At 41.5% G+C, this 15,128-nt stretch overlaps 1 protein-coding gene and 1 non-coding gene across 2 annotated transcripts in view; one reads left to right on the top strand and one right to left on the bottom strand.

The window, feature by feature from the left end:
- The window catches only part of FREM3 (FRAS1 related extracellular matrix 3), a 92,752-nt gene that overhangs the window by 28,810 nt on the left and 48,814 nt on the right, over positions 1–15,128 (bottom strand). Inside the window, exons 3-4 of the mRNA XM_019420442.2 lie at positions 3,654–3,800; positions 17–247 (exon numbers count right to left, since the gene is read on the bottom strand). Coding sequence (XP_019275987.2) covers positions 17–247; positions 3,654–3,800 — 378 coding nt within the window. The remainder of the gene's footprint in view (positions 1–16; positions 248–3,653; positions 3,801–15,128) is intronic.
- On the top strand, positions 11,971–12,076 carry LOC128776779 (U6 spliceosomal RNA). The gene has a single exon (XR_008421954.1). It is a non-coding gene; the product is annotated as a U6 spliceosomal RNA (small nuclear RNA).

Below are 15,128 nucleotides of genomic sequence, written 5' to 3'. Positions count from 1 at the left end.
AAGAGAAACCACGTACCATCTCCAGGGTCTACAATTTCAACAGTTGCCATTTCTGGAAACTCCAGTGCAGCCATGACAGGGTTCAACAGAATGATCTGGAAGGTCTCTGAAGCCTCATATTTATTGTCAGACATAATTCTCACTCTCCACTTGGCTGTAGTCTGTCCAGGACTGAATTGGACATGTTTCTGGGACTTTCCTTTAAAATCTTTATCTTTCTTTGCAGTTTCATCTTTGGTTACAATGCCTAAATAGGAATTGGGAGACCATGAATGTAAAGCCAAGTGACTGAAGAAATATTCTTCTTTCAAAGAAGATTCTTTTGTTGATGAAAAACAGATAACATGGAAATTACTTCTTTTAATGTTCCCAAGAGACATTTATAAACTATACTTATTGGCTAAGAGTATTTGTAAGTAGAAGTACAGGGAAGTGAGAGGAAAGCAGGGAAGGAGGAGTGACAAAAAGAGAGAACAGTCTTCAACTTATTTATTTTACAAATATTTATTGAGGGCATCTGATGTGCCAAACTCTACCAGGTGCTTATCAGAGATGAGTACAAAACTGTCTTAGCTTCCAGAGAGCTCAGAGTCTAAAAAAGAAGCCACTAGAATGTGTGTGCACCATATGGAGGTGGAGATCTTCGGCCGTTTTGTTCACTGATGCACTGCTGGTGATTACAACAGTGCCTGGCATGTAATAAGTATTCCATGAGTATTTATTGAGTGAATATTTTGTATCTAATAATTTTAATAATTTTCATTAATTAAATTAATTTTTTTTCTCATGCAGATCTGTACTCCTCGTGGCTTGATTCCTTATGTATCTAGCGATTTATGATTGTAAGAGAATTGTGAGTAATTTTCCAGACACATAGGGTGCTGTTGGTGAAAATGGAGAGATGGGGATAGATCTGAGGTCTGTGAGGAAATAGGAAATCAGAGACTCACTGAAGAAACTGAACACCAGCAACACAGTGTTAAAGTACTCAATGTGAGGTATGAGGGTAAAAGGTGCTACTCTATCCAGGCTGAATAGAGCCTCCCCACACCACAAAATGTTCAAGCAGTATTCTAGATTGTTTGGTTTGATTCCAACATCCCAAAGAAAGCCTAATGCAGCAAGAATACCTACACCTCATCACTTTAGTTCTCATTATAAGGTGAAGACTCTGTAGTTGTTCCAGTGTATGAAATTGAATATTATGACTTGACACCAGCTATTGTGGAAAGCTTTACATAAAATGAGCTGAATAGCTCCTTTTACCCTTTCCTCTGACTCATTCTCAGAGAATCTGATATCTTTTCAAAGACACCCACATCTATAGAGTGTGAAAATAATTTCCAAGGTAAGAGAGCTTGTGTTGACTTTTAAAAACTGTTGAAGAAAGCTTGCATCAATACTAGTTTGGTAACCAAGAATGAATGCTCAATATTTAGGAAGAGCCTCCTCTGGCCACATGTTGGAATTGGAGAAAATAAGAAGAGGGAGTGTCTGTTGTCCTTAGCCACAGCTTAAGCAGAGGTAGGGGGTACTGCTGTATAAATTGAATAGGAACATGACTACTTAATATTTGGTGAGCACTCTGTGTGACGTGCTAAGAATGCAATGCTGAGGTACAGCCACCACTACCCTTTAAGAGGTTTAGAAGACGGGGTGGCCTGGGGGCTCAGTCGGTTGAGCATCTGCTCTTGATTTTGGCTCAGGTCATGATCTCATAGTTTGTGAGTTTGAGCCCCACATCGGGATCTGCATTGACAGTGCAGAGCCTGCTTGGGATTCTTTCTCTCTCTCCCTTTCTCTGACCTTTCCCTCCTCTCAAAAATAAATAAATTATAAAAAAAAAGAGGTTTACAAGGGAAGATAAACAAGTGATTTCAATTCTGTTGGATTTTGAGTGCCATGATATAATAATGATATTTAACATTTATTAAGTATTTAATGTGTGCCAGGGACTATGTTAGATTGAATTACACACATCATATTTAATCTACTAATCTTGAGATGGATATTTTACAGATAAAGACATTGAAGGTCATTAAAGCATCACAAAAAACAATATGTATCAGAGCAGGAATTCAAACCCCACAGTTGGTTTGTTTTGTTTTGCTTTGTCTTGTTTTCTTCTAGCTCCTTCACTTTGACTGCCAGCCCCAGCATGGGTGAAGGGATTAGATGGACTTCTTGCAGCACTAAGGTTCCCTACTTTGGTGTTGATGTGGTTTTAAGTAGTGTTTTGTAGGACAGAAGAATTGACTGTATGTAGTTTACTTAACAATACATGGGTGACTACCATATGCCCCATGCTGTTTTCAGAATTACCCAGGATGTAGTACCTGCCCTAGTGGAGCTGGAAATCTACTGAGGAAGACAGACAGTGGACAGATGGACATATGAGGCATGCCAGGGATGGTCCATGTAGAATAAAGCAGGACATGGGGATAGCACCTGTGTAGGGGCTGGTTCAGATAGGGAGGCTAGGGACATCTCTCTGAAGAGTTTACTCTATAACCATCCAAATGGTTCTGGGCAGATAGATGAGTTTTTTCCTTAGGCAGGATATGAAAATACTTCTTGACATACCCCAATCTTGTGCCTATGAGAAATCCCTGAGATAAAGAATTATAAAGACAGAACCCTAAAAGAAAAAGGAGGCATATTTCACCTGAAGTTCCTGCACTAGGTTCTACTGTGTGTTGAGAAAGTAACCCGCAGCATAGACTAAGGCTGAGGACCACCCAGAAATCAGAGTGTTCTTATGCTGACCTCTTTTCCTAGGGGAACAGTCTGATCCCAGAGCCTCAGGCCTGGAGAGGAGACTGGGGAAAAGCTTGTCTTTTCTTAATTGCCTGTTCTCAGCCGTCTCCTTCTTGGCTTCTCTCCAAATAGTTTTGATATGTTGGCAGGTCTCTCGATTCCGAATGTCTGGGAAACTCAGGAAGCTCATTTGTAAAATGAAGATAACACACTCCTATCTGTCTTGTCAATAGTTAGCAAAAAATAAAGACAAAATGATCTCTGAAAGTTTTGGCAGCTACAGATATTATAAAAATCTAATGCATTATTACAAAAATTATTGTTAATAATTAATGATGATAATGACATGTATTATGTAGTCATTATATATCTGTTTACCCCAAGTTGTAGAACATAGAAAAATTTGATGCTGTACATGTTTTGGAGGAATTTATAATCTAATAGCAGGGTGAAAACAATTATATATAATCAAAAGAATAGCTACAACAAAACATAATAATTACCATGTACTCACAAATAATTTTTCAAAAGAAATAGCTGGAACTAAGCATAATCATGTATTATATGCTTAAAAACAACTTGAAAAGAAACTGAGTGACTTGGGGATTGTGATATGTGGCTATGAAATTTTCCTGGCATCTTCTGGGTTGGAAAGAGAAATAATGTAACCTTCCAGGAAAGTCCCAACAGGAGGAGGAGGATGAAAAGTTGGAGTGTATATTTAAGCCCATAACTCACATTGAGTAAAAACTATGGCACCATTCCATACATTTTCTTTAGAAGTTTCCCCAAACCGGTTGCTGATTCTCTTCCAATCTGTTCTCTCATAATTGTTTCCAAGCTTAGATGTCATGTTTCTGTTACCTATTACCATCAACCAATCCAAATTTACTCACTGATAAAGGATGTTTCTTCAAGATACCCTCTGCGCGTGAGGGTCACTTCTAAGAACGTGGAGTCTTCATCCACAATGTAGTATTCTTTCTCCAGAGAAATCCAAGCCCAGTTCAGATGGAAAGGTTGATGTGTTAGCTTATTTCCTCCTGCAATTGATAAGGGTAAAGGAGAAGTTGGATGACAGTGAGAGAATTAGATAGAAAAATCATCTAATGCAGGGTTTGCATTTTGCTTCTAAAGCCAAGGGTTTCAAAATACATGCTCCTTTTTTATAGAGAAAGAAGTGCTTTGCTTTTCTAGAGAATGTCATGAGCCCTATGTGAGGCCCTGTTCCCCCTGCTTAATGCAGGATTATTAACCTGAGTCTATTCCTAAAAGGTCTTACACATTAGGGTTCCAAAGAACCAAAGCTTGGTAGTTTTAAATTTCACTCATATTCAACACTCCCATCTTTTGCTCACTGTTTCCTTTGTTTGCTTCCTTTCTCCCCTCATTTTCTTTCTCTGCCTTCTGATATACTCTTTTGTATTGTTTATATATCCATTTGCTCTCACAATAGGCTACAATTTCCCCGAACACAGTGCCCACATTATATTTCCTTATTTTATTACTGTGAGGATCTGGTATGATGTCTTGAACTCAGATTCTTTTTTTCTTCTTCTTTTTTTTTAATGTTTATTTATTTTTGAGAGAAAGAGAGAGAGAGACTGAGAGAGACAGACCATGAGCAGGGGAGGGGCAGAGAGAGAGGGAGACACAGAATCTGAAGTAGGTTCCAGGCTCTGAGCTGTCAACACAGAGCCCAATGAGGGGCTCAAACTCACAAACTGCGAGACCATGACCTGAGCTGACGTCGGATGCTTAACAGAATGAGCCACCCAGGCACCTGAACTCAGATTCTTACTGTTTAAAAACTGTCCAAGTGGACTGTAAGAGACAAGGATATAGGGGGTCTATCTTATTTCCTCTTGTCCATACTGGGTCACAGGCTTCTTTGATGATGATTAACCTGGCTCCATATTGAGCCTGTGCAATGTGTGTGGATTGGAAGAAAGAGCAGGTTTCCCTCCACTGGAGAGCCATTGTTACAAATAATCACTTGTAAAAGGATGTTGAAATAGGACTCTCTAGGCCTCAGTTGAAACTGAGGCACCAATATAATAGATATGAGCTAACAAAGTGAGTATAGGCAGACTACCACCTACAAAGTTTACAACAGAAAGCTTTACTAACCAGTTCCACAACTACTAAACCCCTAAATCAGATCGAGCATATCATAAAAAGGCAACATGTAGAACAAGAATGGAGGATTTGTAAAGAGAGTACTTTAGAAAAAGCTGATGGGCATCTCTACCACCACCCAAGTAGGGTGTGGGCAAGGAGTAGAGCTACATTCTTCACCTCCAGCCCAGGGAGAGTGGGCTTCAATGAACCTGTTAGAGAGCTGACATGTCCTTCATGTGACTGATGCATTACCAAAAAAGTTCATGTGGCTTTGGCAGGGTAAGGAGAGTGGAGAGGCCTGCTTTTGGGAAGTAATTAAGTACCATGAAGACTGGGACAAGGAGAGCATGTGTGTGGGCCAGAGGTGGGTCATCTGCCCAACAGAACCTGTCGAGGAGGCAATGCGATCCCAGTGGGAAGCTGGAAGCTGACCACCAGATCCCTGTCAACTGCAGAAACGGTGAAAGATGAGGAACTGCATGTTCCATAGTCAGGACTCTTTAAGGGACTCATGAAAACACCAACTGAAGAAAGAGTCGCTGTTAAATAGTTGCCATCCAGGGGCCCCAACATCGGATGCAACAATACTTGCCACACCAGACTATGCTCTGTCCCCCATCTCCCCTCTCTCTGGGGCTAGCCGAAGGATCAAAGCTTTACTAGGAAGCCAGGAGAACCATGAACATGGGAAGAGCAGAAGATGGCCTCTGCCCTCCCCCCTTGTCCCAGCTCTGGCTAATAGCTGCAGAGAAGGCATAACACAGAACAAGTTCTGATTTAATTATTGCTTCGGGCTGTGAATTCTAATGACCAGACTGACACTGTGTTTTTGATTTAATATGGCTGTAAGATGTTTTTATCTGAGAGTGATTAGAAAAGTTGTGTGACTGCCAAGTATCCATTGTAGGAGGAAGGGAAGAACCTTTCCTCCCAGCACCACCACTGAAAAAAAATGTTAAAAGAACATACAGCTAAAATCATAATTGATTACATCACAAGTTGTGCTCATTTGGTGCACCAGGAACGCACTGATATACAAATGCAAGGTAAATGCACCTGCTGAATTTCATGTTTATGATCCATCTATCTTCTCTTTAAAGAACATTATTGATATTACTGTGGATATTTTGATAAGTACAGAAAAGTGTAAGACAAATATACCAGAAATCCTTTTATGTTATTTAAAGATATGATACTGGTCTTGTTTCTAGTTTGAAACCACTTAAATTCATCAAGTATGTAGTTTTGTTTTGTTTTGTTTTGATTTTGAAATCATGAGTCAAAATAATACTTTAAGTTTACTCTTTTTTGAAGTTCTGTCATATAAGCTTTAGTTTGTTCTGATAACCATACTACAGAGTAGGACAAATATTAGTCTCATTGTATATCTAGGCAAGTAGTTTCAGGACAATAAAGTAACTGGGCCAGGTCTGTGCAGGGTAGTGGCAAGGTCTTGTCTGGACTGCAGACTTCTAGTCCTGTGCTCTGGTTTTGACTCTGAGTGCCACTCCTATGATTAATGCTCCTGGATCAATGCAACTCAAATGCTTCAAAAGGGAAATGGGCAAGGAGCACCTGGGTGGCTCAGTCAGTTGAGCGTCCAACTTCAGCTCAGGTCATAATCTCACAGTTGGTGAGTTTGAGCCCCATGTTGGGCTCTCTGCTGTTAGCACAGAGCCCACTTCAGATCCTCTGTCTCCCTCTCTCTCTGCCCTTTCCCACTTGTTCTCTATCAAAAATAATAAATAAACATTTTTTAAAAAATGGAAATGGGCAAAATCTATTGCAAACAAGATTCTCCGAATCAAAATATCCATGATGAAAAAGGATCAACAAGTAGAGACAAAAATATTTTCACATCCCAAATGTATATGATATGGATTTCTCAAAAAACGGGGTCTGAAAATCTTTAGACTCTAGCAGCTACCCTAAGTTTCTGCCCCCTAGATCCACATGGCTTCTTGTTAAGACTTCTCTCTGGGTGTTTGCTTCATTCTGTATTCTCTGAATACCAGCTAGCTTTCTCCACTTGTCCATGCATGTATCCTGCGTGTCCCCCATGTATCCTGATTTGCTTATCTTTATTTCACATGACCAGCAGAGATAGATTAGCCTCATGGCATTTCAATGGTCAAGCTTGGGTGTGGGTAGCTGTGGTGTTATTAGGTGTGGCCTGGCTGCAGTGTGAGGTTGAGGAGGAAGGCAGTTCTTAGTGAAAAGCGCTCGAAGATTTAGATATCTAAATGGTATTTGTGTCCTAACATCAGGATGCAAAAACTAGGTGAAAATAGTAGAGGGCCCTTTTACATTCTTGTCACCAATAGTTTTTCTGTACTCAGATTCTTAAAATAAAATGTACAGATAATCCCAAGAAGCAGCCACGTGGCACAGAAACAGCAGGGATTTTGGATATCGTGTCAAGTGACCACTCTGCTACTAATTAGCTATATGGACTCAGAAAAGTTACCAAGTACCATTGAATTATAGATTCCTTGACTGTTAAATGAGCATGATAACAATAACAATGACAGGAATAATATCTTCCTCAGAGCTGTAAGGATTACCCGGGATAGTAAAGGTAAAAATGACGACGAATGATGCCTGGCACACAGTAGGCACTCAAAGAAAGTGGTCACATTAAGGTTATACTGACTTCGATGCACATAATTTAATGGAGAAGCAGGAGAAAATAAGTACAAATCAGTACTTTTAAATGTATAAATCAGTTAGGTACAGAAGACCATTTGTTTGCTCATTTACACATCCTATAAATAATTACTTTAAATTCTAACCAATCAGCAAACACAGTGCTAAGATTTGTGCTAAGTGTTGTGGATCAAAAGACATGCAAGTGATAAAGTTAATTTGTATATCAGGACCCACAAAATGGACCAGTGGCCCAGTCCATGTCACAAAATCTAAACCTAAGTCAGCCTGTGCTTACTGGAAACTCCTGTCAAGGAAACTCAACATACAAGCCTCCAACTCAACTTTGGCTACTCAAATACTTCAAAAGGGAAATGTGAGCCTTATAAGGAAATCCCCAGCCTCCCAGCCAACCATGCACTGTTTCCGGGTTGCCTCTTCTAATGCTCTGTGAGACTTGCCCTCGCGCCCAAATCCTGTGGGAAGTGTTCCACTGCTTGTGAGGCACTGCCTCCCCCAGTCCATGAATGGCCTTCTCTTGAATAAAGGATATCAAACTGGTTGCTCAATTGTATTATTTTTGTCACTTGACACAAGGTATAATTTCTTCAGAAAGGATGTGGACAGATTGCATGAGACAGTAAGGGCCTAAGCATTGGGCGGTGATAGTGGAGAAGAAATGGACAGTTTAGAGAGAATAAAGGAGAATTGACAGGTTTGGGGGATGAGAAGCCAGAACACGTGAGGAAGGCTGTCAGAGAGGGACTCTGAGCTTAAATCGGGCAGCGGGAGGAATTGTGTAATGTGAGCAGACATAGAGAAGTTAGGAGGGGAAGACAACCTGGGAGTTTAATTTCAGATTTGGCTTTGAAGGGATGATAAGAAGTCCAAAGGAAAAGTTCATCAGTTATTTTGGATACTTGGAGATTTGGGAAAAAGTTTCAGGAACGGACAAAGGCAAGAAATGTATATTTGGGTGTACTGTGATACAGGGAGTCTCTGAGAGGGAGTTTTAAAGTCCAGTTTTTCAAAATAACAATAAAGAGCTAAATATAGATTATAAAATTTTTATAATTAAAAAAATTTTTTTTACATTTATTTTTACATTTTTGAGAGACAGAGACAGAGACAGAACACAAGTGGGGGAGGGGCAGAGAGACGAGACGCAGAATCCAAAGCAGGCTCCAGGATCGAGCTGTCAGCACAGAGCCCGATGCAGGGCTCGAACTCACAAACTGTGAGATCGTGACCTGAGCCGAAGTCAACCGACTGAGCCACCCAGGCGCCCCAATTTTTAAAAAAAATTTTTAATGTTTATTTATTTTTGAGATTTTGAGAGAGAGAGAGAGAGAGAGAGAGAGAGAGAGAGAGAGATGTGTAGAGTATGAGCGGGGGAGAGACAGACAGACACAGAATCCAAAGCAGGCTTCAGGCTCCGAGCTGTCAGCACATAGCCTGACGCAAGGCTGGAACCCAAGGACTGAGAGATCATAGCTTGAGCCGAAGTCGGATGCTTAACTGACTGAGCCACCCAGGCTCCCCCCAGGCACCCCAATGTTTGTAATTTTTTTGTTTATTTATTTGAGAGAGACAGAGAGAGTCCAAGATGGGGAGGGACAGAGAGAGGAGAGAGAGAATCCCAAGCAAGCTCTGAAGAGTCAGGGTGGAGCCCGATGTGGAGCTAGAACTCATGAAACTGTGAGATCATAACCTAAGCCGAAATCAAGAGTCAGATGCTTAACTGACTGAGCCACCCAGATGCTCCTATATTATACAATTTTTGTACTTTGTCAGACACTGCCTCTTAGACACTGTCTTTAGAGTAGTATGATCCTGGCTGAGCACCTGACATCAGACATCCCGGGCCCTGAAGAAGCTGATTCAGGCATTGCCCTTTTCTACTCTCAGACCGGTTGGTCCCTGGACTTTGAAACAGGAGCCAAGCCAGGAGCAATGTGGAGGAAAGGACTTGGTCTCTACCAGTCACCTTGACTTGCATGTGTGGCTCTGACTTAGTCTCTCCTATTGGTTGGCTATGCACCATCACTTGCTGGGGAAAGGGTTGGGAGTGGGGGGTAGAAGGGATTGGAATATAAGAAAGAGGAAGTGGTTGGAATGGCCAGGGAGCCCCTGCTAAGATGGAGGTCCCACCTGTGAGGGTCAGTTACAGGGCCCTTAGCTTTGGAAGTCAGGGCATTCTGAGGAGGAGAGGAGGTGTGGGATGTGACTATGATCCTTTCCAGTGGGGGCCAGAGAGGATGGTTGCCTAGGCCTTAGCTGTGCCCTCCCAGGCTTCAGTTGGTAGCACTCTTCACAGGTGCAGCTTCTTCCCCTGGACCCAGAAGCAGGCAGGCAGCCAGCTGATGCATTAACAATTACATCCCAAATAATGAGAGGTGGTTTAATGTATAATGAATAAGAATGCAGACGTTGGATTGCATGAAAGTCCAATTTATGAAAGACTTTGCATAGATGATGTTATGTATTTCAATAAGGAAGTAACTGTAAAAAAAAAAAAAGAAGAAGATCAAGAACTAAACGTTGGGGACAGTTGCCTTTGGGAGCCAGTGAAGGAAAATAAGTAACAAAATGGAAAATAAGAAGCCTTTGAGTTAGTTTCATCCCACTGTGTAAGTCTGATATAAAACTACCATCCAGAAGTAAAAAAAAAAAAAAAGGAGAGTTTCAAGCATAACCATAATCTTCTTATCAAAGGATGATACTTTGTTATTTGCTATATCAAATGATAACAGCTACATATCTAGTTATACTCTAGGGCAGCATTTTTCAACCTCAATACTATTGACATTTAGGCTGGATAATTCTTTGTTGTGAGGGGCTGTCCTTCGGATTGTAGGATGTTTAGCAGTATCCTTGACCTCTTCCTACTAGAAACCGACAGCAGTCTCTCACCTACCCCTATCCTCCAATTGTAACAATAAAAAAAAAAAAAAGTCTCTAGACATTGCCAAATGTCCCCTAGGGAGAAAAATAATCTTTCATTGAGAAGCACTGGTGCAGATGAAATTAAAGGATGTTACTGCATCTCTGATAAAAAATGTTCCTATTGGGGCACCTGGGTGGCTCAGTCAGTTGAGTGTCCGACTTCAGCTCAGGTCATGATCTTGCAGTTCTTGAGTTCGAGCCCCGCATCAGGCTCTGTGATAACAAACAGCTCAGAGCCTGGAGCCTGCTTCAGATTCTGTATCTCTCTCTCTCTCCCCCTCCCCTGCTCATGCTCTGCTTCTCTCTGTCTCTCAAAAATAAATAAATGTTAAAAAAATTTTTTTAAATGTTCCTATATTTCATACTCCTATTTTGGGAGAATGACAAATGAAACATTTTGGATTTGAATTTGACATTGATAATCAAACATTCCCTGTTGACTTCAGAAGGTAGCCTGAATCTAAGTTAATCTGAGGAAAATCAGAAGGATACAATATCAAGGACATTAAAACTATTTTTCCTGTGGACAAATGAGAGTTTAAAGTTGGGGACAAGAGTGATATTCATGGAATCTGATTAACCATCACACTTTTTTCCTGGGCAGCTATTGAAATGGAAGCATCAGGTCGTTAAGTTTAGGTGGGAAGACCAGAGGCAGCCCTCCCACACGTGATCTCTGTGCCATAGGCAGGTGCCTCCATCCCTGCTCCCCCATCTGTAAGACTGTGGTAGACAGGGGCACAGGAGGCACTGGATGGGAGAGACCATGTAGGTGGGGAAGTGTGGGCACGTCATTTTTATGGTTTGAGCTATTATTATTAAGTTCCTTTTTTCCCCCTTCATGAGTCAGGAGAATGAATTATTAAGAAAAGAACTATGTAGAACAAAATTAATGCTCTAATGTTCTAAACAGAACATATAAGCTCATAATGGGGGATGTAGGATGAGGGTAAACAGGACCAACATGTCCCAAGTGCCTGATACATGTGGAGCTCTGGGCTAGGAAGTGTGCAATCTGCCAATGTGAAAGAAGAAAAATAAGAGACAAACAAGATGGAAGAGATAGGAGTCAGGGAATAGGAACTGACAGGACCAGTCTGGACGAGGAAAAGATCTGAGTGCACAGTGAGGTGAAGAGAAGTAGAAAAGTGAATTTTGGAATGGCAATGGCTTAGAAAGCAATTGGAAGTAATAATGGAGAAAAGAACTGCAGAATTTCAAGCTTCTTGAATTGAAGGGCATAATGCATTTACATTTTCATAATTATCTCCCATTGAGTTTTTTTTTTAAAAGGAAATATATCCTAAGTGTTTTACCCAAATACTATATTCAGGAAGATCTAATTTTGATGTAACATAGGTACCAATTTTGGTTTCTGATATAATCTCTTCTTTTCAAATGAAATGATTGGAAAACACCTTAAAATGAAAAATAGATTATGTATTGCTAAAGACAATTTTGAAAATACATCTAAAATAAATGCTGACTCTCATGCTTGCTTTGGCAGCACATATACTAAATATACTAAAATTGGAACAATACAGAGAACATTAGCATGGCCCTGTGTGAGGATGACATAGAAATTCATGAAGCATTCCATGTTGAGAAAAAAATAAAAACAAAAAACAAATAAATGCTGACTCTCAAATGAGTCAAATCAAGTACTAAATGATAAGGTAGCAGTCATTGTCAAATGTTAATGGCTTATGGCCTTGAGCCTGAAAAAAGATTTAATTGAATAGGATATTTGATCTCAAATGTTTAATAATTACCCAATGAAAATCTAATATCATACTCATGTTTTTTAATACTCCATGACATTTTCAAATAGCTTCATTGTCATAAGCATTTAACTTCTACAGCCACCAACTTTAAAATGTATCTGACTTCCATAAGCATCACCTCATCATAATACCTATCACTATCAATTTTCACGTAGTGTCAGTTAATACCATTTTCCTTTGGAAAATGCTTCACAGTGCCTCATTGTGATGAAATGTGTTTGAGGCTTGATGTGTATAGCTAAGTTGCATGTCTACAGAATAGAACTATAATAAATATAATGTATTCTTCCCCAGTAGAGGTATAATTTCAGGGAAAAGAAAGTAACTTGAGATGGAAGAATTAACAAAATTAGGTAAGAGAAAAAGTCAAATTGCATGTCAGATCAACTTCCATTTTCTTTCCCTAGCTGTCTCCAGTGTTCCTGGAGTTGTGAGTAGCAATTTAAAACCATGTTCTTTGTTGGGTGAGATATGCCACATCCCCTTCCTGCACAAGGATATTATTCCACCCTCTTTTCTTTTGCATAATTCACTTCTATTCAGTAATTCCATGGGCCTGCCTGATTCTTCCTTCAATGATTCAGGGTGTGACCACCCATGACCCAAAGCAGGGGAGGAGAGGTGGCCCTCCTTTTGGAGTCCCCAACACACAGGTGCATGTCCATTCTCTTCTTGAGGAACAACAGGTTGTTTTGTGCAAATCAGGTTTTTCAGAAAAGGAGGGGAAAACTAAAAAGCAAACAGATGAGCTATCTACAGTCATTTCTCTCATTGTGTTCTTCTAAGCTACAGCAATGTTACTTCCCAGACCGTGTTTCTATATTCACTTATGCAGTCTTTGGAAATGTGTGGGCAGGTGATGGAGGAAGAGATCTTTGTGTTCACCGCCAGGTGGGAGGGGCTACAGGGGCGGCAGGTATAATGCAGTGTGACAGAGGTGTTTGGTATTCTTTTTGGAGATGTCCCCAAACTGTCTTGATGATATATTTGGCTCTCCATTTTGAAGAATAAAAACCCAACATGTTATTGCTATGTATGACAATACAAGTTATCTGTGCCCTTTCTCGCCTTCTTAAAATAGAGTTCTTCAATATTACTGCAGTGGAAGCAGGGGGAAAAAGTAAAGACCAGAAGCTTTTCTTTGATTGTTTTGCATGCCTCAATAGGGGCACCACATCCTGCCCTTGACACAAAACAAAACTACCCGAAGTACTCTCAAAGCAAGACTTTAGAATATTAAAAAAAGGATGAGACTGTATTAGCAGAAGTTTCCAACTAGAAGGAAAGAAAAAATACACCAATTGCATGATCACATGCAATGGCCATTTCTCTTTGGGAGTTGGGGCTCCACATGGCATAACTGAAAGGGAGAAAACATTGTGCCTTCTTCCTTCTCAAGACCCTACAGGATTCAAGGAGGATGTTGAAGCAAACTCTTCCTTCCAGAGAATGTAAATGTAATGTAATGTAATGTAATGTAATGTAATGTAATATAATGTAATATTATGCAATGCAATGCAGACCAATGCAATACATACAGCAAATTCCTCTTTGGAGATCAGAACAATCATTCTCATTTTTGGATACCATCTAGATAGAGCCAGAGAAAGCAAGAGGGTCTTTCTCAGAACCTCATTGTTCTTTCTCTCCAAAGAGGGATGGAATTAAAACCTTTCTGATCAGTAGGAAGATGGCGGCATAGGAGGACGCTGGGCTTACCGCGCATCCTGCTGATCACTTAGATTTCACCTACACCTGCCTAAAAACCCAGAAAACCGCCAGAGGATTAGCAGAACGGAGTCTCCGGAGTCAAGCGCAGACGAGAGGCCCACGGAAGAGGGTAGGAAGGACGGCGAGGCGGTGCGCGCTGCACGGACTGGCGGGAGGGAGCCGGGGTGGAGGGGCGGCCTGCCAGCCAAGCAGAGCACCTGAGTCTGGCTTGCAAAAGCTGAGGGGCCAGACAGAGTGTGTTCTGACAGCAAGCGGGACTTAGCATCTGGGAGGTTATAAGTTAACAGCTCTGCTCGAAGAGTGGGAAGGCTGGAGGACAACAGGAGGGAGAGTTGCTGAGCCCCGGGACGGGACGACAGAGCTCGGTTTGGCAGGGAACAAAGGCACTCGCCAGCGCCATCTCCCTCACCCATCCCCCAGCCAAAATCCCAAAGGGAACCGGTTCCTGCCAGGGACCTTGCTTGCTCTGCCCAAACAACCAACGCTGTGCTTCTGCAGAGCCAAACCTCCGGCAGCGGGTATGACTCCCTTCCACTGCCACAGGGCCCCTCCTGAAGTGGATCACCTAAGGAGAAGTGAGCTAAGCCTGCCCCTCCTGCCCCCGTGCACCTTGCCTACCGACCCCAGCTAATACACCAGATCCCCAGCACCACAAGCCTGGCAGTGTGCAGTAGCCCAGACGGGCCACACCACCCCACAGTGAATCCCGCCCCTAGGAGAGGGGAAGAGAAGGCACACACCAGTCTGACTGTAGCCCCAGCGGTGGGCTGGGGGCAGACATCAGGTCTGACTGCGGCCCTGCCCACCAACTCCAGTTATACACCACAGCACAGGGGAAGTGCCCTGCAGGTCTGCACCACTCCAGGGACTATCCAAAATGACCAAACGGAAGAATTCCCCTCAGAAGAATCTCCAGGAAATAACAACAGCTAATGAACTGATCAAAAAGGATTTAAATGATATAACAGAAAGTGAATTTAGAATAATAGTCAAAAAATTAATCACTGGGCTTGAAAACAGTATAGAGGACAGCAGAGAATCTCTTGCTACAGAGATCAAGGGACTAAGGAAGAGTCAGGAGGAGCTGAAAACCGCTTTAAACGAGATGCAAAATAAAACGGAAATGTCCACGGCTCGGATTGA

The sequence above is a fragment of the Panthera pardus genome, unplaced genomic scaffold, assembly GCF_024362965.1.
Source record: "Panthera pardus isolate Hobbes unplaced genomic scaffold, ASM2436296v1 HiC_scaffold_13, whole genome shotgun sequence".
Taxonomy (NCBI): Eukaryota; Metazoa; Chordata; class Mammalia; order Carnivora; family Felidae; genus Panthera; species Panthera pardus.
The sequence above is the reverse complement of the archived record's forward strand: the minus strand, read 5'-3'. Positions and strand labels throughout refer to the sequence as shown.